Below are 22,494 nucleotides of genomic sequence, written 5' to 3'. Positions count from 1 at the left end.
GCAGCCCTAGTGTCTGGTGTAGATGGGGCAGCCCTAGTGTGTGGTGTAGATGGGGCAGCCCTAGTGTCTGGTGTAGATGGGGCAGCCCTAGTGTGTGGTGTAGATGGGGCAGCCCTGGTGTCTGGTGTAGATGGGGCAGCCCTAGTGTCTGGTGTAGATGGGGCAGCCCTAGTGTCTGGTGTAGATGGGGCAGCCCTAGTGTCTGGTGTAGATGGGGCAGCCCTAGTGTCTGGTGTAGATGGGGCATGTTGGTCAGCTTGGGCCGAGCGGCCTGTTTCTGTGCTGTATTCTGATTGTAAGTCCCTGGTACAGGATTCAAACTCAAAGGCAAGTGTGCTAAGCAAACCAAATCAGGGGAGACCACTCCACGATGGTTTCCATAACTGCTTTGCTGATCACTTTGACACTTACACGAGCTTCTGGTGAAACTTCATGATCTTGTGGCTCAGTCGTTCCTGGGTTGGGAAGTATATCTTGGATCGTAAATGCATTTGGTCCAAATCCTCATCAAAGTTACCCATCTCAGCTTGGGGAGATGGAGGTGAGTATTCAAACACAAAGTTATTGGGAATGGAAACAAAACAGAGAAACAGGAGTTAATTCAACAAGTTAATTGGCATTTAACAAAATGGTGTAGAATGCAGAATAAATAGCTTGTCTTCTCAGCTGGATGATTATGGTCAAAAAAGCAAAATGCCGGATGAACTGGGGGGTCAGGCAGCATCTGAGGAGTGATGTGAACAGACAACGTTTCTGGTATGGAGCCTCCAGATTGATTAAGTAGAGGGGAGGCTGAGAGAATGAAATGAGGGGAGAGAGGGGGCAAGAGGTGGCGATTCAGGTAAGGCGGGGTTGATTAGCAGATGAGTCAGATGGGGAGAGAGTGGGGTGAAGATGGGGACCGAGGCTAGAGGTGACGTGGAGAAGACAAGGGTGTGGCTGGTGCAATCTGATTGGATTCACGGTGTTTAATCTGCCACGTAACTGGAGATCAACTGTCATATACTGTTAACCAGAGCCATTCAGACCTGAGCCAGTGAATCTGACATACACGTTAGGCTTCTTTTCATGTTGGAAAAAAACTGCAAATGCGAGTTAAAATTGAAGGTGGACACCTCCGCTCAGTCCACCTTAACCTACCTGATCTCCCCGTGGCTCAGCACTTCAACCCCCCCTCCCATTCCCAATCTGACCTTTCTGTCCTGGGTCTCCTCCATTGTCAGAGTCAGGCCCAGCACAAATTGGAGGAACAGCACCTCATATTTTGCCTGGGTAGTTTACACCCCAGCAGTATGAACATTGACTTCTCTAACTTCAGGTAGTCCCTGCTTTCCCTCTCTCTCCTCCCCCTTCCCAGTTCTCCCATTAGTCTTCCTGTCTCCGACTACATCCTATCATTGTCCCACCCCTGCCCTGACATCAGTCTGAAGAAGGGTCTCGACCCGAAACGTCACCTGTTCCTTCCCTCCCGAGATGCTGCCTTACTGAGTTACTCCAGCACTTTGTGTCTACCTTCGATTTTAACCTGCATCTGCAGTTATTTTCCTGCCTCACACACGGGAGGCTTCTTTTCGTATTCATTCTGATTAATGAATATGGTGAACATTTGTGGAATTTGATGGTGTGTCATGTGACGAGCTACTTTATATGACAACATTTACTCTGGCAAAGTGCGCACAAGTTTGAAGCCCTGGGTCAGCCGGGGATGTTAAATGGCCAACCAGAGGAAGAGCATAGACTGAAGATAAGTCCATGGAAGGGCTGGGCAAATACGGCCAGCATGGCCCAGATGGTGCAAGTGTGACGGACAACAACATGAGTGGCAGGGGGAGAAACACCGGCACCATGTGGACTGGGAGACGCCTCCAGCAAACAGGAGAGGACATTGAAGGTGTGTGGAATGGAAGAGGTGAGCTGTGTAGAGTAGGGCTGCCGACTGCCCAGTATAGCCGGGACATCCCGGATTTTGGGCTGAATTGGTTTGTCCCGTATGGGACCGCCCTTGTCCCGTATTAAGCCCGGGGGCCGCTGTAGGCCGGGACAGTGTAGGCTAACGGAGTGCGTTCGGGGAGCGGGGCTGAGTGTGTTCGCCTGACGGAGGTCGCGTAGTAACCCGCCTCCCGGCCCGGGCGGCCGCCATTGGTGGAGCGGGAGCACGTGGCCGCTGGCTGGGTGAGGTCACGTGGGGCGCGGGGTGGTGACGTCACCTTGTCCTGTATTTGGGAGTGAGATAGTTGGCAACCCTAGAGTCAGATTGAGAGAGTTCTTGAACACAACCCAGCCGGTGCCAAACAATGCCGGTTCTGTGGAAGGATCACACAGGTGGGTCACGGTGTGACTCTATGACTCTATGAAGCCGATCGGTGGGTCCAAGTGGAGGGTAGTGGGTAATGTAGGTGTAACTCACCCTGGATGATGAGGGACAGGATCAGAGCAGTGCTGTTGTCATTGCAGATTAGTCGCCTGGAGACCAGGTCCCTTTTGAGTTGCTGAGCAAACAGATACCTGTGGAGATACGGGGCTGGTTAGACTGGGCAGTGTGTGCGTGCACGAGGACAGGGTGGAGGCATCTCGGGGCCAGCAGCCGAAGGGAGGAGACCGCTCAGCCCATCATTTGTGCCAGTCTGAATCAAAGGTCTGTGCATCACCTGAGTACAAAACCTAGACTGAGTCCAACACAGGTGGGGATTTACCAGGTGCCCACATCCTGACATCTCTTTGGTTGTGTCTCGAGTTTACAGATACAGCTTGGAAACAGGCCCTTCGGCCCACCGAGTCCACGCCAACCAGCGACCATTCTGTGCACTAGACACTATCCTACACACGAGGGACAATTTACAGAAGCTAATTAACCTACAAACCTGTACGTCTTTGGAGTGTGCAACCGCGATGACCCGCAGAAAATGCACGCAATCACGGGGAGAACGTACAAACTCCGTGCTGACAGCACCCATTGTCAGAATCGATCCCGGGTCTCTGGCATTGCGAGGCAGCAACTCTACCGCTATGCCACCCTGTGCCTTGGGCATTGGTGTTGACCCTGACAACAGGTCCCCATGTTTAGAGGGACCCAGTTGGAACCTACAGTTTGGACGTTCAGTAAAACCCTGGAGACCCAGCCATCAGTGTGAACCTGGTGGGTCACAGGTACCCCACCAAGGGGTACTGATTCAATGGGACATTAGCACAAGACACTCAGGCTCTGTGAGAGCTTCAATGAGGTTCTTCATAGAAGAGGAGGGAGCTCTCGTTAAAGTCCTGGCTGAGTTTAAACCTCAGCCAAGCTACCTGCAATTCTCTATCCTAAAGGATTAAACCTCAGCCAAGCTACCTGCAATTCTCTATCCCAAAGGATTAAACCTCAGCCAAGCTACCTGCAATTCTCTATCCCAAAGGATTCGGGAGGCTGGGTCACTGGGGGTGTTTAATGTGGGAGCGGGTACATTTTGATAGATCGGGGGAGTGAGCGGGATGGGGAACTGGCACAGAGATGGAGATGAGCCCTGGGGTCATATTGAACGGTAGGACAGGCTACAGGAGCTGAGTGGCCTATACCACCTCCTACTTGCGATCCACCGTCCCAGATCCCCCCCGACCTACTACGAGACCCTCCCTGGTGGGCTCAGAACGTGACCACCCGCCGACGAGAGATGGACGCAGATGGCAGCGGGAAAACGTCGGCAACTGATCGACCTGGAGCTGCTTAACGGATCAGGTTGGTGAAGCCGGGCGATGCACTGTTCCCACCTGGTCTGTTCCACCTGCAGTTGGCCAGGATCAGGTGGAAAGAACTTCACCACAAACTGGAATAGGACGTTCTTCACACCTGTCCAAGAGAAAAGAGACTTCACTGGCCAAGCACTGACCATCGAGAGGCTGAGTGGGCAAAGCAGGTAGTTAAAGACAGAGTTCTTCCTCGCTAATTGATGCATTAATAGACAATAGACAATAGGTGCAGGAGGAGGCCATTCGGCCCTTCGAGCCAGCACCGCCATTCAATGTGATCATGACTGATCATTCTCAATCAGTACCCCGTTCCTGCCTTCTCCCCATACCCCCTGACTCCGCTATCCTTAAGAGCTCTATTTAGCTCTCTCTTGAATGCATTCAGAGAATTGGCCTCCACTGCCTTCTGAGGCAGAGAATTCCACAGATTCATAACTCTCTGACTGAAAAGGTTTTTCCTCGTCTCAGTTCTAAATGGCCTACCCCTTATTCTTAAACTATGGCCCCTAGTTCTGGACTCCCCCAACATTGGGAACATGTTTCCTGCCTCTAACGTGTCCAACCCCTTAATAATCTTATACGTTTCGATGAGATCTCCTCTCATCCTTCTAAATTCCAGTTTATACAAGCCTAGTCGCTCCAGACTTTCAACATATGACAGTCCCGCCATTCCGGGAATTAACCTAGTAAACCTACGCTGCACGCCCTCAATAGCAAGAATATCCTTCCTCAAATTTGGAGACCAAAACTGCACTCCAGGTGCGGCCTCACTAGGGCCCTGTACAACTGCAGAAGGACCTCTTTGCTCCTATACTCAACTCCTCTTGTTAAAAGAGATACACAGAAGGAAGAACACAGAAGTGGATAGAACATGAGGTGCAGGAAAATAACTGCAGATGCTGCTACAAATCAAAGGTATCACAACACGAGTGATGAATTTGGGAACACTATTTGTATTGTGGGCCAAATTAATATAAACACGATTTCAATAACAAGGGCATCGCATAAAATTTACTTGGAGGATGGCAAGCAGCAGAAAATATATGTCTTGGAGAAAAAGGTTTTGGAGGAAAATCAATGTTACATGTAACCTTCCTGCAGTAGTCAAACCCCATTAAGAACACAGTCTGGCAGCTCAATGTGGGTGATGGTTGAAATTGACCAGCACTCACTTGCATTGACACTTACTATATGCAACTACATCCTGGTTAACATTAACCCTCTAGTATTTTTAACTTGTAGTAACAAAAAAACTATTGCTATTAAAAATACCTTTATTGTTTAAAATAGTGCGGGGAAAAAGAATGTTGTTATTGCAAGGCTGAGTCCCTAACCCCTTTTTCTATCGACACCGTTGTTTGGCGAATACAATTTTCTACAATGCCAGTTTTATACAATGATAGCAATGCTGGCTCGAAGGGCCGAATGGACTACCCCTGCACCTATTGTCTAGAGTCATTACACTAGAGCAGAACTACTTGTTGATGAGCTAACGAGTCTGTCACCATGTAGGAAGTTCCTTCAATTACCCAAACTATTCCCACTATCCCGTCATCCACACATCTAAGTTCATAACATCACACAGCACAGAAACAGACCGTTAAGCCATCAAGTCTATGTTCACCAGCTCGCACCAATCTTATTTTATTCTCCCAATCAACTCTCTCTGGCCCCCTCCCCAGATTCTATCACACGCCTACACGCCAGGGGCAATTTACAGCGGCCAATTAACCTGCATTTTCCTGAAATGATACAAGATTACCTGGTAGTATAAGAAAATATCTGCAGATGCTGGTACAAATCAAAGGTATTTATTCACCTGCGTGGGTTTTCTCCAAGATCTTCAGTTTCCTCCACACTCCAAAGACGTACAGGTTTGTAAGTTAATTAGCTTGGTTATAGATGTAAAATTGTCCCTAGTGTGTGTAGGGTGTTGTTAATGTTGATGGGATCGATGGTCGGCACGGACTCGATGGGCCGAAAGGCCTGTTTCTGTACTGTATCTCTAAACTATCTATATACTAAAACTCTCATTTGTTATCTTGTTTGCAATTGAACTTCAGCCAAACTGGTACATGATAGCGCGACAATGTTAGGCCCACCTTACTCACCGTCGTCACTTTAGTGATAATGCAAGTAGTTTTATTGAAATCGGTCTTACATTTTTAAAGTTATTCACATTTTAAAGTTTAAAAGGAGGGGGAGGGAGGGGGGGAGGGAGGAAGGGGGAGTGGGGGAGAAGGGAGAGGGGAGGGGGGGGTCGAGGAGAGAGGGGAGAGGAGAGGGTGCTGTACCAATGCAGGAGAGGTTTGGGCCCAACGGGTCCACTTGGTCTAGTCAAAACTAAAAGCACCTGGGAAAAATGCACATTGTCACAGGAAGACTATTCAAACTCTGCATGGCCAACACCCAAGATCAGAATTTACCTGAGTCACTGATGAAACATGGTGCAGAAGATACTGTTCTTGCGACAGAGAAAGAACAGGTTAAATAAAAAGTGCAAGGCTGCAACAAAGTAGATTGGAAGATTAAGAAAGCTAATGGCATGTTGGCCTCCATAACAAGACGAGTTGAGTATTGGAGCAAAGAGGTCCTTCTGCAGTTGTACAGGGCCCTAGTGAGACCGCACCTGGAGTACTGTGTGCAGTTTTGGTCTCCAAAATTGAGGAAGGACATTCTTGCTATTGAGGGAGTGCAGCGTAGGTTTACTAGGTTAATTCCCGGGATTGCGGGACTGTCGTATGTTGAAAGAATGGAGTGACTGGACTTGTATACGCTGGAATTTAAAAGGATGAGAGGGGATCTTATTGAAACATATAAGATTATTAAGGGATTGGACATGCTAGAGGCAGGAAACATGTTCCCGATGTTGAGGAGTCCAGAACCAGGGGCCACAGTTTAAGAATAAGGGGGTAGGCCATTTAGAACGGAGATGAGGACAAACTTTTTCACTCAGAGAGTTATGAATCTGTGGAATTCTCTGCCTCAGAAGGCAGTGGAAGCCGATTCTCTTGATGCTTTCAAGAGAGAGTTAGATAGAGCTTTTAAAGATAGGGGAGTCAAGGGTTATGGGGAGAAGGCAGGAACGGGGTAGTGATTGTGGATGATCAGCCATGATCACGGTGAATGGCGGTGCTGGCTCGAAGGGCCAAATGGTCTACTCCTGCACCTATTGTCTATCATGACAATATTCTTAGAATATGGGAGATCTTTTCAATGGGCTGATAACAGTGGGGGGAAAGGTTTTCCTGGTAGTTTGTGCTTTCAAGCTTTTGTATCTTCAGAGGGTGGTGGGTGTATGGAACGAGCTGCCAGAGGACATAGTTGAGGCAGGGACTATAACATTTAAAAGACACTTGGCCAAGTTCATGGATAGGAAAGGTTTAGACAGAAATGGGCCAAATGTGGGCAGGTGGGACAAGCTTAGGTGTGGTATCTTGGTCGGCAGGAAAGTTGGGCCGAAGGGCCGGTTTCCATGCAGTACGACTGTAATTTCAAAACATGTAAAACACATACCTCTGATTTGTTTGGAAATGGGTTTAAGTGGATCCAGCCAGACCTGAAATTAGACAGAGGTTTAAATCAGTATGATGGGGCAGGATAGAGCACACACATTTATATAGCCCATAAAAAGACCCACATCAGTCAGAGTTTATTGTCCAGTTCCTGGTGCAAATGGCCATTGAACACTTGGCTACTAATCTGCTCCATGTGCACTGAGCCTCCCTCCGAGTATAGCGATCAAGGTTAGACCCTGGAAAAGGTCGCCCCGCCTGACATCAGTCTGAAGAAGGGTCTCGACCCGAAACGTCACCCATTCCTTCTCTCCTGAGATGCTGCCTGACCTGCTGAGTTACTCCAGCATTTTGTGAATAAATACCATGGAAAAGGCCGATCACTACCTATTATCTCAATGTAGGGTCGCCCACTGTCCCGTATTAGCCGGGACATCCCGTATTTTGGGCTAAATTGGTTTGTCCCATACGGGACCACCCTTGTCCCGTATTAGGCCTGGGGGGACCCTGTAGGCCCAGTCGCTGTAGGCCTGGTCGCTGTAGGCCCGGACGCTGTAGGCCCGGAAGCTGTAGGCCCGGACGCTGTAGGCCCGGACAGCGTAGGCCCAGACAGCGTAGGCCCGGACAGCGTAGGCCCGGTCGCTGTAGGCCCGGTCGCTGTCCAGACAGTGTAGGTCCGGAGGTCTGGGCGCCGCCTAATGAAGGTTGCGTAGCAACCCGCCTCCTGGCCCTGGTGGCCGCCATTGGTGGAGCGGGAGCACGTGGCCGCTGGCTGGGTGAGGTCACGTGGGGCGCGGGCCGGTGACATCATCTTGTCCCATATTTGGGAGTGAGATAGTTGGCAACCCCTATCTCAAGAGCCAGCTCTTCAGGAAGGCAGACGCGGCGATGAAATTCAGCCCCACATTCTATGTGTAAGAAGGTAACGCAGATGCTGGTTTAAACCGAGTATAGACACAAAATGCTGGAGTAACTCAGCGGGTCAGGCAGCATCTCTGGAGAGAAGGAATGGGTGACATTTAGGGTCGAGACATTCTATGTGTTAGTGCTGACTTTGGTCGATTGACAAAGAAAGGCATTCGCAGATCAGGACCTGGCACGGAGCACGTGGTCTACCCCCTGCAACCTGCTGCTGAGGTAGGAGTTTAGAAGGATGAGGGGGGACCTCATTGAAATTTACAGAATAGTGAACGGCCTGGATAGAGTGGATGTGGAGAGGATGTTTCCACTGGTGGGAGAGTCTGGGACCAGAGGTCACAGCCCCAGAATTACGTATCTTTAGGAAGGAGATGTGGAATTTCTTTAGTCAGAGGGTGGTGAATCTGTAGTATTTTTGAGAAAGAGATTGAGATTCTTGATTAGTACGGGTGTCAGGGGTTATGGGGAGAAGGCAGGGGAATGGAGTTGAGAGGGAAAGATAGATCAGCCATGATTGAATGGCGTGGTAGACTTGATGGGCCGAATGGCTTAATTCTGCTCCTATCAGTTATGAAAACACCACAAATGGTGTAACTTTGCACATCAATCCAAGATTGTCCAACTTCCCTGGAAGGTATGAGTAAAGCAGTGTCAGTGTTGTACTCCCGGCCAACAACCCCCACCCTAGGGCTGTTGTTAGACCATAGACAAGAGGTGCAGGAGTAGGCCATTCGGCCCTTCGAGCCAGCACCGCTCAGTCATGTTGTTGCTCAGGCCACGGAAATCCCATGCCTGGCTCCGGGATCCCGGAACAGTCACTCAAGGTCAACACCCATTGAGCAAAAGATTCTACCGCAACATGTCTTGCAAAAGAGATTAAAGTGAAACCCATGTGATCGAGCGGTCTCCAAAACATGCCCTGTTTCCTCTCTGAATAGCTAAAGCAGTCACGGGAAGTGACAGAGACACAGGGTTGCTAATAGCCCCATATCAGCCGGGACATCCTGCATTTTGGGCTAAATTGGGTTTGTCCTGTACGGGACCGCCCTTGTCCCGTATTGGGCCTTGGGGGTGCTGCAGGCCGCTGTAGGCCCGGACGCTGTAGGTTTAGGTCCCGACACTGTAGGTTTCCGACATTTTGGCTCTGGACAGTGTAGGCCCGGAGGCCCAGGCGCCGCCGAATGGAGGTTGCCTAGCAACCCGCCTCCTGGCCCGGGCGGCCGCCATTGGTGGAGCGGGAGCACGTGGCCGCTGGCTGGGTGAGGTCACATGGGGCGCGGGGCGGTGACGTCACCCTGTCCCGTATATGGGAGTGAGATAGTTGGCAACCTTCCCTGATCCCTCCTATCCATGTACCTGCCTCAACTACCTTCTCTGACATCTCGTTCCATTTGCCCACCACCTTCTGACCCTCAGGTTCCTATCAAGTCTTTCCCCACTCGCCTTCAACCTATCTCCAAATTTAACTAAACTAAATCACATTGGTTAAAACATGCCCTGTAGTTCTTCATTCCCCAACTCTGGGTAAAAGGCTGTGCATTCACCCTATCTGTTCCCCTTTGATTTTATGCGTCGTTTTAGGATCCAAAGAGTAAAGTCCTAGCATGTCCAATCTCTCCCTCTATCTCAGGCCTTTGAGCCCAGGCAGCATCCTTGTAAATCTTCTCTGTTCCCTTTGCAGCTTTATGACATTGTACTAATAACATGGCAGTCGGTACATATTATAAACAATAGGTGCAGGAGGAGGCCACTCGGCCCTTCGAGCCAGCACCACTATTCAATGTGATCATGGCTGATCATTCTCAATCAGTACCCCGTTCCTGCCTTCTCCCCATACCCCCTGACTCCGCTATCCTTAAGAGCTCTATCTTGAATGCATTCAGAGAATTGGCCTCCACTGCCTTCTGAGGCAGAGAATTCCACAGATTCACAACTCTCTGACTGAAAAAGTTTTTCCTCATCTCAGTTCTAAATGGCCTACCCCTTATTCTTAAACTGTGGCCCCTTGTTCTGGACTCCCCCAACATTGGGAACATGTTTCCTGCCTCTAACGTGTCCAACCCCTTAATAATCTTATATGTTTCGATAAGATCCCCTCTTATCCTTCTAAATTCCAGTGTGTACAAGCCTAGTCGCTCCAGTCTTTCAACATATGACATTGGGGAAGCAGCCTTTGTCAACTAGGCCCCAAAGCTGTGGAATACCCTACCCAAACCCAGGAGAGACGCCCACTCTGTTGAGATTTTTAAACATACGTTTTTAATCAAGCTTTTCACTGATTTTACTTCATTTTTTCTTTCACACTCCCAATTTTACATTTTATATTTTTATATAAATCTGTGCTTTGTATGCCTAAGTCCTTACTGTTTTATATTATACCTTTGTCTAGACATGTGTTTGCTTTTTGTGGAAAGCACTTAAATTGCATGAAAAGTGCTATATAAATAAAAGTTATTATTATTATTATTGTTAGATTATATCCAATAAAATGACCCGACAGAATATTGTTTTTTAAGCCCTTTCCAAAGTCGTTCTCTATTGATGCAGATTGATCTTGTGCAGTCAGTTGTCCCTGAGCTCTCGATTAGATGGTGCTACAAACGCCACACGGATTCACCACCGGAGGACATGGCTTACCGTGTTGCCATGGCGATTGGTAAACTCCACTCCAAAGTAGTCTTCCTCGACCAGCCTGAGGTGGCGGCAGATGCAACCAAGGAGGACCTTGCCTGTGGATTTTTGCTGAGGTTGAAGCAAAGTTAGTAAAGGTTCAGTGGTATTCAGCGGCAGCGTGGCAACACCAGGGAGTTCACCAAAAGAACATAAGGAATGGATGGGAAAGGTTTATAGAAACATATACAATAGGTGCAGGAGGAGGCCATTCAGCCCTTCGAGCCAGCACCGGCATTCATTGTGATCGTGGCTGATCATCCACATTCAGTAACCCATGCCTGCCTTCTCCCCATATCCCCTGATTCCACAAGCCCCTAGAGCTCTATCTAACTCTCTCTTAAATCCATCCAGAGAATTGGCCTCCACTGCCCTCTGTGGCAGAGAATTCCACAAACTCACAACTCTGGGTGAAAAAGTTTTTTCTCACCTCAGTTTTAAATGGTCTCCTCTTTATTCTTAGAAGTGTATGAGCCAAACGCAGGCAGGTGGGACTAGTGTGTAGATAAGGCATCTTGGTCAGCATGGGTAATTTGGACCAAAGCGTTTGGTTCCATGGTGTATAACTATGACTGTAGATTGGAGCAAGAGAAGATCAACAACCTCTTGAACCTGTTCACTGTTTCTCCTGGGCCTTGTCTGCCTTTGAGGTCCAATCCCAGAATCTGATTTCAGTACATAAAGGGCGGCACGGTGGCGCAGCGGTAGAGTTGCTGCCTTACAGCGAATGCAGCGCCGGAGACTCAGGTTCCATCCTGACTACGGGAGCCGTCTGTACGGAGTTTGTACGTTCTCCCCGTGACCTGCGTGGGTTTTCTCCGAGATCTTCGGTTTCCTCCCACACTCCAAAGACGTGCAGGTACGTAGGTTAATTGGCTGGGCAAATGTAAAAATTGTCCTTAGTGGGTGTAGGATAGTGTTAGTGTGTAGGGATCGCTGGGCGGCGCGGACCCGGTGGGCCGAAGGGCCTGTTTCTGTGCTGTATCTCTAAATTTAAAATCTAAATAAATAACTATTGGTCCCACTCTTCTTAATCCATAATCTTAACCCATCCCACTTAATCCACATCGCTGTGAAACAGAGGGCAACAGTGGTGCAGCAGTTAATGCTGCTTCCTTGTAGAGCAAGAGACGCAGGTTGCTGGGCAGGAGATGGTTAAGGAGATGGGCAGTGTGTGTTCATGGCTTCAAGCAAATCTTAAATTGAACAGTGACGTTAGCAAGGAAGAAGACTGCTGAAAGTGACTTAATCTATTGCTACACCCATTGTTGTTGTGCAGGGCCGTTGCCTTCAGGAGAGTTGTGTCCATTACTGACAGAGAGACGTGCTGCTGCCATTAGTGGTGTTCCAGTTACTGACAAGGCTGACTGGATGACTCCTGCCCGGCCCCTCCACCCACCTACACCTCCCCCTCTCACCCTGAGGCACCTCCTTTATCCAGAGATCCCTCTTGTGTAACCCGCCACTGAAGTGGAAACCTGGTGCCGTTCTGATTATTAATGTCATTCTTCTTCTTCCGTGTCCATCATCCATGCTCTAAATGTTACATCCCTGTCATCGTCTGTCTTGAAAAGGGCGCAAGCTTCCGGCGACAGTCAGTGGGAGCCATCACTTGTACAGTAGATGGTGGTGGTGGCAGGGGAACTAGCTCAGCACACTTCCAGTGTCCAGCCCCGCCACTTCCAGTGTCCAGCCCCGCCACTTCCAGTGTCCAGCCCCGCCACATGGACACCTCTGCTTCTGCATTAATGCCATTTAAAAACTTCACAGGCAAGAACTCGGGAGTTGTGAAAGCATGCATTGAGTTTGTTGATTGCCATTAACAACAGTCAGGAAGCAGGAGACAGACAGATACTGCTTCGCGTGTCGTTCCCTGCTGTTGTTGTCTGGTGGATTGTCATCCTATGAGCTGCTGAAGTGTATAAAATCATGAGAGGAGTAGATCGGGTAGACGCACAGAGTCTCTTGCCCAGAGTAGCTGAATCGAGGACCAGAGGACATAGGTTTAAAGTGAGGGTGGGGGGGGGAAGATTAACTAGGAATCTGAGGGGTACCTTTTTCACGTAATGGGTGGTGGGTAGTTGAGGCAGGTACTGTCGTAAAGTTTAAGAAACATTTAGATCGGTACAAGGATAGAATAGGTTTAGAGGGATAAGTGCCAAATGCAGGCAGGTGGGACTGGTGTCGATGGGACATGTTGGCCAGTATGGGCAGGTTGGGCCGAAGAGCCTGTTTCCACATTGTAAGACTCTATGACTGTTGTTTAAGGGTCTGGCTGCCTAAATTATTTTAAAACAAAGTTTATTTCTTAAACTTTAATAATCTTTATACAAATGTGAAAATCTAGATTTTAACTTTTTAGAGGTGTAGGTAGACCATAACAGTGCATGCCATCACTGAAAACGATTACCCATACATGCTCTCCTGACCGGCTGAGTTACTCCAGCACTCTGTGAAACGTCACCTATCCATGTTCCCCACAGATGCTGCCTGACCCACTGAGTTACTCCAGCACTCTGTGAAACCTCACCTATCCATGTTCTCCACAGATGCTGCCTGACCCGCTGAGTTACTCCGGCACTTTGTTTCCTTCGGTGTTATATAAAGTTGGAGCATCAGAGATGAGGTGACCAAGAATCATCCAAAGAGATGATATGCCTTTGGGACGATGTCATGGGCAGTAATTCCTGAGTCATGGTGTCACTGAGCTCACCATCGGCAGTCACTGGAGGCGTGTGACTGTCCTCTCCATAGGGTGGGACGCCTGTGCGTGACTTTGTTTAACGTGGGGAGACTGGTGCACAGACAGCCACCACACGGCCCCTGACAGATCTGGGTCAGGATCCAGAGGCGTGGAGTCCAAGATGACCGGAGACCCTTTTCTGCCGTAGCCTTCATCCATCCGCCTTCCCAGCCGTTGTGACGCTCCACTAAAGTCAGCCGTCACCCTCCCTCCCTCCGCCTGTTCCACCGTTGAGGTCTCGGTTGGATCGCTCTTTGTCAGGGACCTCCCCCCCCCCTCGACCTTACCCCCATGGGTGACCCTACCAGGAGCGTAGCTCCAGATGGCATCGCTCTCAGGGTCTCAGGACCACACGAGCTTCTCCACCACCACAAGGTGACAATCACAGAGCTACAGGTAAACAGCGCTGAAACAAGCCCTTCGGCACAACTTGTCCAACTCGATCAAGTTGCCGAGCTCACACTGGTCTGCTCACACTGATCCTCACCACACAAGCGCCTTTTAAATGTTGCTGCCAATGTAGCCACCAACCTACAGAGGAATAATTAACCTACAAACACACATGTTCTTTGGGATGTGGGAGGAAACCAGAGCACCCGGAGGAAACCCATGCGGTCACAGTGAGAACCTGCAAACTCCACACAGACAGCGCCCGACTCAACATTGATCCCGGGTCTCTGGTGCGGTGAATAAGCAGCTCCACCCGCTGCACCACTGTCCAGCATGTCGTTGTATTTCAGATTTCCCTGATCTGCAGTTTATTTTTTGCTCCTGTGTGTGGGTTCTGTGTGTCCCTGTGTGTGGGGGTTGTGTGTGTCTCTGTGTGTGGGTTGTGTGTGTGTCCCTGTGTGTGGGGTGTGTGTGTGTCCCTGTGTGTGGGTTGTGTGTGTGTCCCTGTGTGTGGGGTGTGTGTGTGTGTCCCTGTGTGTGGGGTGTGTGTGTGTGTCCCTGTGTGTGGGGTGTGTGTGTCCCTGTGTGTGGGGTGTGTGTGTCCCTGTGTGTGGGTAGTGTGTGTGTCCCTGTGTGTGGGTTGTGTCTCTGTGTGTGGGGTGTGTGTGTCCCTGTGTGTGGGTTGTGTCTCTGTGTGTGGGGTGTGTGTGTCCCTGTGTGTGGGTAGTGTGTGTGTCCCTGTGTGTGGGTTGTGTCTCTGTGTGTGGGGTGTGTGTGTCCCTGTGTGTGGGGTGTGTGTGTCTCTGTGTGCGGGTTGTGTGTGTCTCTGTGTGTGGGTTGTGTGTGCTCCTGTGTTTGCCAATGTTGGCAGCCTTACCTCCACTTCAAACTCTTCATACCCTCCGTCCAAGAGCAGCACTCTGTGCCGCACCAGCTTGCCGCGGTGTTGCTGCCTTGCCTCTGGTTTGCCAGGGCAGTGTGGAGCTGCCTCAGGGCAGTGTGGAGCTGCCTCAGGGCAGTGTGGAGCTGCCTCAGACCCCACCCTGCGTCCGCGGTTCCTCTCACTCTCCACGTTCATCGCCCGGCTGACTCACGTGTAGGGCTGCAAGTTCAAGCATTAACCTGGTGTAAACGTTACCAACGCTGGGTCAAGCAAACAGTCTCCAGGCAGTGGAGGCATCTGGCTGTAAAGGTGTCAGGGGTTACGGGGAGAAGGCAGGGGAATGGGGTTAGGAGGGAGAGATAGATCAGCCATGATTGAATGGCGGGGTAGACTTGATGGGCCGAATGGCCTAATTCTGCTCCTATCACATGACCTTGTGATCCAAACATGCAGAGAACAGGAATGTAGTTTACATTGGGAGCAAAGGGAGTCTGGCATCCTACCACAGCCAGAGAGCCGGGCTGAACTACTATCTACCTCAATGGTGACCCTCAGACTATCCTTGATCAGATTTTGCTGGCTTTACCTCGCATGAAACTGCCCGGGCCCACTGCCCGGGCCCACAGTGCCCGGGCCCACAGTGCCCGGGCCCACACTGCCCGGGCCCACACTGCCCGGGCCCACAGTGCCCGGGCCCACACTGCCCGGGCCCACACAGCCCGGGCCCACACTGCCCGGGCCCACACAGCCCGGGCCCACACAGCCCGGGCCCACACAGCCCGGGCCCACACTGCCCGGGCCCACACTGCCCGGGCCCACAGTGCCCGGGCCCACACTGCCCGGGCCCACACAGCCCGGGCCCACACAGCCCGGGCTCACACTGCCCGGGCCCACACTGCCCGGGCCCACACTGCCCGGGCCCACACTGCCCGGGCCCACACAGCCCGGGCCCACAATGCCCGGGCCCACACTGTCTGGGCCCACACTGTCTGGGCCTACACTGCCCGGGCCCACACAGCCCGGGCCCACACAGCCCGGGCCCACACAGCCCGGGCCCACACAGCCCGGGCCCACACAGCCCGGGCCCACACAGCCCGGGCCCACACAGCCCGGGCCCACACTGTCTGGGCCTACAGCGCCCCCTGGGCCTAATACGTGACAAGGGCGGTCCCATACGGGACAAACCAATTTAGCCCAAAATACGGGATGTCCCGGCTAATACGGGACAGTTGGCAACCCTTACTGACCACCCACCTCATCCAGACCTCTGATGATTTTGTAAACCTTCATATGGTCACCCCTCAGCCCCCTGTGCTCCAGACCCAGTAACATCCCTGCCAACCATCCCTGCACCCTCTCCACCTCATTGACATCCTTATAGCAGTACAAGGAGATCTGCACACAGTAGGCAGGAACTGCACAGGCTAGTGCACAGCTAATGCTGGAGTAACTCAGCGGGTCAGGCAGCATCTGTGGAGAACATGGATAGGTGACGTTTCACAGAGTGCTGGAGTAACTCAGCGGGTCAGGCAGCATCTGTGGAGGTGGCCTTTCAGGTGGAGATCCCTTTTCAGACTGAGTCAGGGGAGGGGGAAACTAGAGTACCCCAAGAGCAGTCTCACCCGGACCCCTTTTAACCCTTCACTCCCCCCTCCTTCTTCTACTAGTGTCCATAAATGCAGCCATGTAAAGATTAAAACCCAGAACAGTCTGTGACTAACACCAACACATTCATTAGTCACATCAGGCAGATAGTAACTCCAATCAGTGCAGTCATTGAGAGCTGCAGATATTAAACATAATATTTCAGACAGTGTTGTTAAACACACAGCCATTTTAAAACCAGATATCCGGACAACTTACCGTGATGTAAATCAATGTTTGCAAACATCTTGTTGATTAAATGGATCTATATTCAGTCCCTCTTCCATTTTTGATTTGCCAAAATATATAATTATTATTTTATGAGCATCTCCATCACGTTCAAAGTGCTAACACAAGCGGTCACAGCTTAAGCATAATGAGAGTTGACAGTGAATGAGGGATGTTTCCTGCACAACTCCAGTGAGGGCGATATCGTGGCGGTATTCTCCGCAGGTGCTCTGTCGTCTGACAGGGCTGATGCCCATCAGCGTCTCAGTACTGGTCCTGCAAGGACACGGAGCCTGAATGAGCTAACTCACACAGAGCAGCACAGTAGCAGTCTGAAGTAGGGTCTCCACTCGAAACGCCACCCAATCCTTCTCTCCAGAGAGGCTGGCTGACCCGCTGAGTTACTCCAGCGTTGTGCGTCTACACAACAGTACAATCAGTGCAAGGTCCCACTCTCCCCCCCTCCACACGCACACTTCCCACAGGCTCCGTGATCTGACATGGGATTTTATTCTTTGGATGTTGGTAGAATCTGCAATCTGCAATCTCAGCACTCGCGCTCTCTCACAAAATAGAATAAACTGGGCATGGGCAGGGTGTGGGTGCTTCTGCCCTGCTGGTCACCATAAACCTGCTTGAAAAAAAGACAGAGTGCTGGAGTAACTCAGTGGGTCAGGCAGCATCTGTGGAGAACATGGATAGGTGACGTTTCACAGAGTGCTGGAGTAACTCAGTGGGTCAGGCAGCATCTGTGGAGAACATGGATAGGTGACGTTTCACAGAGTGCTGGAGTAACTCAGCGGATCAGGCAGCATCCGTGGAGAACATGGCTGCGTGATATTTCAGGAAGGGTCTCGACCCGAAACGTCACCTACCCATGTTCTCCAGAGATGCTGCCTGACTTGCTGAGTTACTCCAGCACTCTGTCTCTTTATTGGTAAACCTGCATCTGCAGTTTCTTGTGCAAACACCTTGTGTTCACTGTTTTCCAAAGTCTAGAGTGCATTCGTTATTCACGGCAGTTCTGGTTGTCTAAACAGAGGGGAGGTGAAGGCTTTGGAGAGGAGTGGTCTACCAGAATGCTGCCTGGAATAGAGGGCGTTAGCTGCAAGGAGAGGTTGGAGAAACTGGGATTGTTTTGGGGGACCTGATAGAAGTGTGTAACATTAAGGCACAAATAAGGTAAACATTCAGATGTTTCTTCTCAGGCTGGAAATGTCAAATAGGGCATAGCTTTAAGGTGAGAGGGGCAAAGTTTAGAGGAGATGTGCTGGGCAAGTTCTTTTTCCCAGAGGAAGGTGGGTGGGTGGAACGTGCTGCCAGTGGTGGTGATGGAAGCAGATGCGATTGTGGTGTTTAAGAAGCTTTTTACATAGGTACATGGATACGCAAGGAGTTTAGATTAACCTGGCATTATGTTCAATGTAGACATCGTGGGCCAAGGGGCCTGTTCCTGTCCTGTTGCATGTTCTACACTGATCAGCCAAAACATTATGACCACTGACAGGTGAAGTGAATAACATTGATGATCGTGTTACAATGGCACCTGTCAAGGGGTGGGATATATTAGGCAGCAAGTGAACAGTCAGTTCTTGAAGTTGACGTGTTTGATGCAGGAGAAATGGGCAGGAGTAAAGACCTGAGCGACTTTGACAAGGGCCAAATTGTTATGGGCCAGACGACTGGGTCAGAGCATCTGTGAAATGGCAAGGCTTGTGGGGTGCTCCCGGTCAGCAGTGGTGAGTACCGACCGACAGTGGTCCGAGGAGGGACAAACCACAAACCGGCGACAGGCAGGGTGTTGGGTGCCCAAGGCTCATCGATGCGCGAGGGCAACGAAGGCATATCAGGCAGGTGGTCATAATGTTTTGGCTCAGCGATGTATGTCAGTGGCAATGCTATCTCCTTAGACCCAGGGCAGTTGTTTTCAGACATACAGCATAGAAACAGGTCCTTTGCCAACTGAATCAATGTTCATGTCGTTGGCGTGAGCTGCCCAAGTGGAATATGAGGCGCTGTTCCTCCGATGTGTGTGTGGCCTCACTCTAGCAATGGAGGAGGCCCAGGACAGAAAAGGTCAGTGTGGGGACGGGAGGGCAAGATGAAATGGGTGGCAACCAGGAGATCACGTAGGCCGAGCAGACAGAGCGTAAATGTCCAGTGGAACGGGCGCCAAGTCTACGTTTGGTCTAGAAACACAGAAACATAGACAATAGGTGCAGGAGGAGGCCATTCGCATCTTCCAGCCAGCACCGCCATTCATTGTGATCATGGCTGATCATCCACAATCAGTAACCCGTGCCTGCCTTCTCCCCATATCCCTTGATTCCACTAGCCCCTAGAGCTCTATCTAACTCTCTCTTAAATCTATCCAGTGATTTGGCCTCCACTGCCCTCTGTGGCAGAGACTTCCACAAATTCACAACTCTCTGGGTAAAAAGGTTCCTTCTCACCTCAGTTTTAAATGGCCTCCCCTTTATTCTAAGACTGTGGCCCATGGTTCTGGACTCGCCCAACATTGGGAACATTTTTCCTGCGTCTAGCTTGTCCAGTCCTTTTGTAATTTTACATGTTTCTATAAGATGGCTGTAAGGTGGTGCAGCGGTAGAGTTGCTGCCTTACAGCGAATGCAGCACCGGAGACCCGGGTTCCAACCTGACTACGGGCGCCGTCTGTACGGAGTTTGTACGTTCTCCCCGTGACCTGCGTGGGTTTTCTCCGAGATCTTCGGTTTCCTCCCACACTCCAAAGGCGTGTAGGTATGTAAGTTAATTGGCTGGGCAAATGTAAAAAATGTCCCTAGTGTGTGTAGGATAGTGTTAGTGTGCGGGGATCGCTGGGCGGCACGGACCCGGTGGGCCGAAGGGCCTGTTTCTGCGCTGTATCTCTAAATCTAAAAACAAAATCTAAAGATCCCCCTCTCATCCTTCTAAACTGCAGTGAATACAAGCCTAGTCTTTCCAATTTTTCCTCATATGACAGTCCCGCCATCCCGGGGATCAATCTGGTGAATATGATCGCGGCTGATCATCCAATATCAGTGCCCCGTTCCTGCTTTGTCCCCCACGGCCCTCGATTCCTTCACCCCTGACAGTCTGGTGGATGTTTGTTGACCTCCTTTGTTTAGACCGCAGGAACCGGCAGAGACCAGCAGGGAGCAGCAGAGGACAGAGCACCCACTGCGCTGAGTGACTGAGGCAACCTTCGGGACCCCAGCCGGCCCAAGCTCGCCCCAAACACCCGGCCCACACACTGACCAACATCGGGGGTACAGACCAGTGTGTGCGGGCAACGGAAGCAAGGTCCCAAGCCGAATACATCTGCGAGGACAATGCGACTGTTCTGAAATAGAGTGAGACAGCACAGAAACAGGCCCTTCGGCCCAACATGCCCATGCCAACCACAATGCCCCATCTACACTACTCATCTGCCCACGTTTGGCTCATACCCTCCTTAATCGTTGATATCTATGTACCTGTTCAAATGTTGTTATAGTACCCACCTCAGCTACCTCCTCTGGCAGCTCGTTCCATACACCCACCACCCTCTGTGTAAAAAAGTTACCCCTCTAGTTCCTAGAGTCATAGTCATAGAGTGATACGGTATGGAAACAGGCCCTTCGGCCCAACTCGCCCACAACGGCCAATAATATCCCAGCTACACTATTCCCACATGCCTGCGCTTGGTCCATATCCCTCCAAACCTGTCCTGTCCATGTACCTGTCCAACTGTTTCTTAAACGATAGGATAGTCCCAGCCTCAACTACCTCCCCTGGCAGCTTGTTCACCAACCCACCACCCTTCTGTGTGAAAAAGTTACCCCTCGGATTCCTATTAAATCTTTTCACCTTCTCCTATTAAATATTTTCCCCCCCTCACCTTAAACCCATGTCCTCTGGTACTTGATTCATCTACTCTGGGTAAAAGGCTGTACATTCACCCTGCCTGTTCCCCTCAAGATCTGATACACATGGAGTGATTGGGCATTTTCTGAGTCATGAGGACATTTGGAACTAGGATCGCCAACTTCCTCGCTCCCAAATACGGGACAAGGTGACGTCACCTGCCGGCTCGGGCGGCCGCCATTGGTGGAGCGGGAGCACGTGGCCTTTGTCCGGTATTTTGGAGTGAGGAAGTTGGCAATCCTACAAAATACGGGACAAGGGCGGTCCCGTACGGGACAAACCAATTTAGCCCAATTTACGGGATGTCTGATAGATTATATTGGCCAGACAGGGTGCAGAGATGGAGAGGAGGTTGAAATGCAGACACAGGGTATTAAAGGGGTCCAGTCAGGAGCTTGTGTAAGTAGGGAGGAGCAGGGCTGTGGGGAGGCTGGGATTTAGTTTCAGACACCAAGGAGAGAACTGGTGGTGGGTTGCACTTGTACCATGAGCAGGGCAAGAGAGTTCAGGCAAGGGTGTCCTGAGATCATACCTGCTTCCAAAATAATCTCCCTCCAGCAGAATTATCCCAGTAGCTCATTCTCCCCATCAACCCTCCCCACTCCAATGCGACTGGAGACCCAGGTTCCATCCCCTCTACGGGCGCCGTCTGTACGGAGTTTGTACGTTCTCCCCGAGACCTGCGTGGGTTTTCTCCGAGATCTTCGGTTTCCTCCCACACTCCAAAGGAGTGCAGGTTTGTAGGTTAATTGGCTTGGTATAAATGTAAAAATTGTGCTGAGTGTGTGTAGGATAGTGTTAGTGTGCGGGGATCGCTGGTCGGCGCGGACACGGTGGGCCGAAGGGCCTGTTTCCACGCTGTATCTCTAAACTAAAAAAACTCAACTAAAAATTTACAGCAACCAAATAACCTATATATTTGTGCAGAATCTAGAATGTTCCATCTGCTGTTTCCAATTCTGTTCATATGGTTGAGGGTGGTGGTGGAGGCAGTTCGGATAGTGGTGTTTAATAGAGTTTTGGATAGGCTCGGATATGCAGGGAATGGGGGGGCTATGGGTTATTGTAGGCAGATAAGAGTTGGTCTTGGCATCATTCAGCACAGACATTATGGCCTGAAGGGCCATCAGAAGTTCATAAGTGATAGGAGCAGAATTAGGCCATTCGGCCCATCAAGTCTACTCCGCCATTCAACCACGACTGATCGACCTCTCCCACCTAACCCATTTACCTGTCTTCTCTCCAGAATCCTAATTGGCCTGTTCCTGCACAGTATGTTCCTATGTTCTTGCAGAGGGACATGGCTCAGACGTATCATCAGCTCGCTGACGCAGGCTTCTTTGGGACACGGGAGAAAACCGTAGCGTCGAGGGTAAATGGGAGAAATCGCAGGGAGAGCGTGCAGACTCCGCAGGCCAGCATTGAACCTGGGTCGCTGGAGGTCTGTCAACGATGCCACACAGCTGCCCAATCTCCTCTGGCCAGCAGAGTGCCCAGTTGCACCTACCTTGAGGGTTCATGCATCAAGTAGCTCGTCAGCTCCTGGGCACAAAGAATTACAGGCCGCAGTGGAACAGGCACGGTGCTCCACGGTCTACTGAACATGGCCACGATTCAGTGATATGCTCACCAGGACTAGCGTTGGGAGTAGGGTTGCCGACTGTCCCATATTAGCCCCGACTTCCCCTATAATGGCCCGGTGGGTGCTGTAGGCCCGGACACTGTAGGCCCGGACACTGTAGGCCCAGGGGTGCTGTAGGCCCGGACACTGTAGGCCCGGACACTGTAGGCCCGGGGGGTGCTGTAGGCCCGGGGGGTGCTGTAGGCCCGGGGGGTGCTGTAGGCCCGGGCACTGTAGGCCCGGGCACTGTA

At 50.8% G+C, this 22,494-nt stretch overlaps 1 protein-coding gene across 1 annotated transcript in view; it reads right to left on the bottom strand.

Annotated features, from left to right (window-relative positions):
• The window catches only part of LOC144600300 (uncharacterized), a 29,109-nt gene extending 14,069 nt beyond the window's left edge, over positions 1 to 15,040 (bottom strand). Inside the window, exons 1-7 of the mRNA XM_078411867.1 lie at positions 14,840 to 15,040; positions 12,448 to 12,591; positions 10,797 to 10,901; positions 7,243 to 7,285; positions 3,748 to 3,826; positions 2,408 to 2,505; positions 412 to 526 (exon numbers count right to left, since the gene is read on the bottom strand). Coding sequence (XP_078267993.1) covers positions 412 to 526; positions 2,408 to 2,505; positions 3,748 to 3,826; positions 7,243 to 7,285; positions 10,797 to 10,901; positions 12,448 to 12,591; positions 14,840 to 15,040 — 785 coding nt within the window. The remainder of the gene's footprint in view (positions 1 to 411; positions 527 to 2,407; positions 2,506 to 3,747; positions 3,827 to 7,242; positions 7,286 to 10,796; positions 10,902 to 12,447; positions 12,592 to 14,839) is intronic.
• Positions 15,041 to 22,494: the final 7,454 nt, after the last annotated feature.

Source organism: Rhinoraja longicauda, chromosome 15, assembly GCF_053455715.1.
Source record: "Rhinoraja longicauda isolate Sanriku21f chromosome 15, sRhiLon1.1, whole genome shotgun sequence".
Taxonomy (NCBI): Eukaryota; Metazoa; Chordata; class Chondrichthyes; order Rajiformes; family Arhynchobatidae; genus Rhinoraja; species Rhinoraja longicauda.
This window is presented reverse-complemented; position numbering and strand designations above follow the sequence as displayed.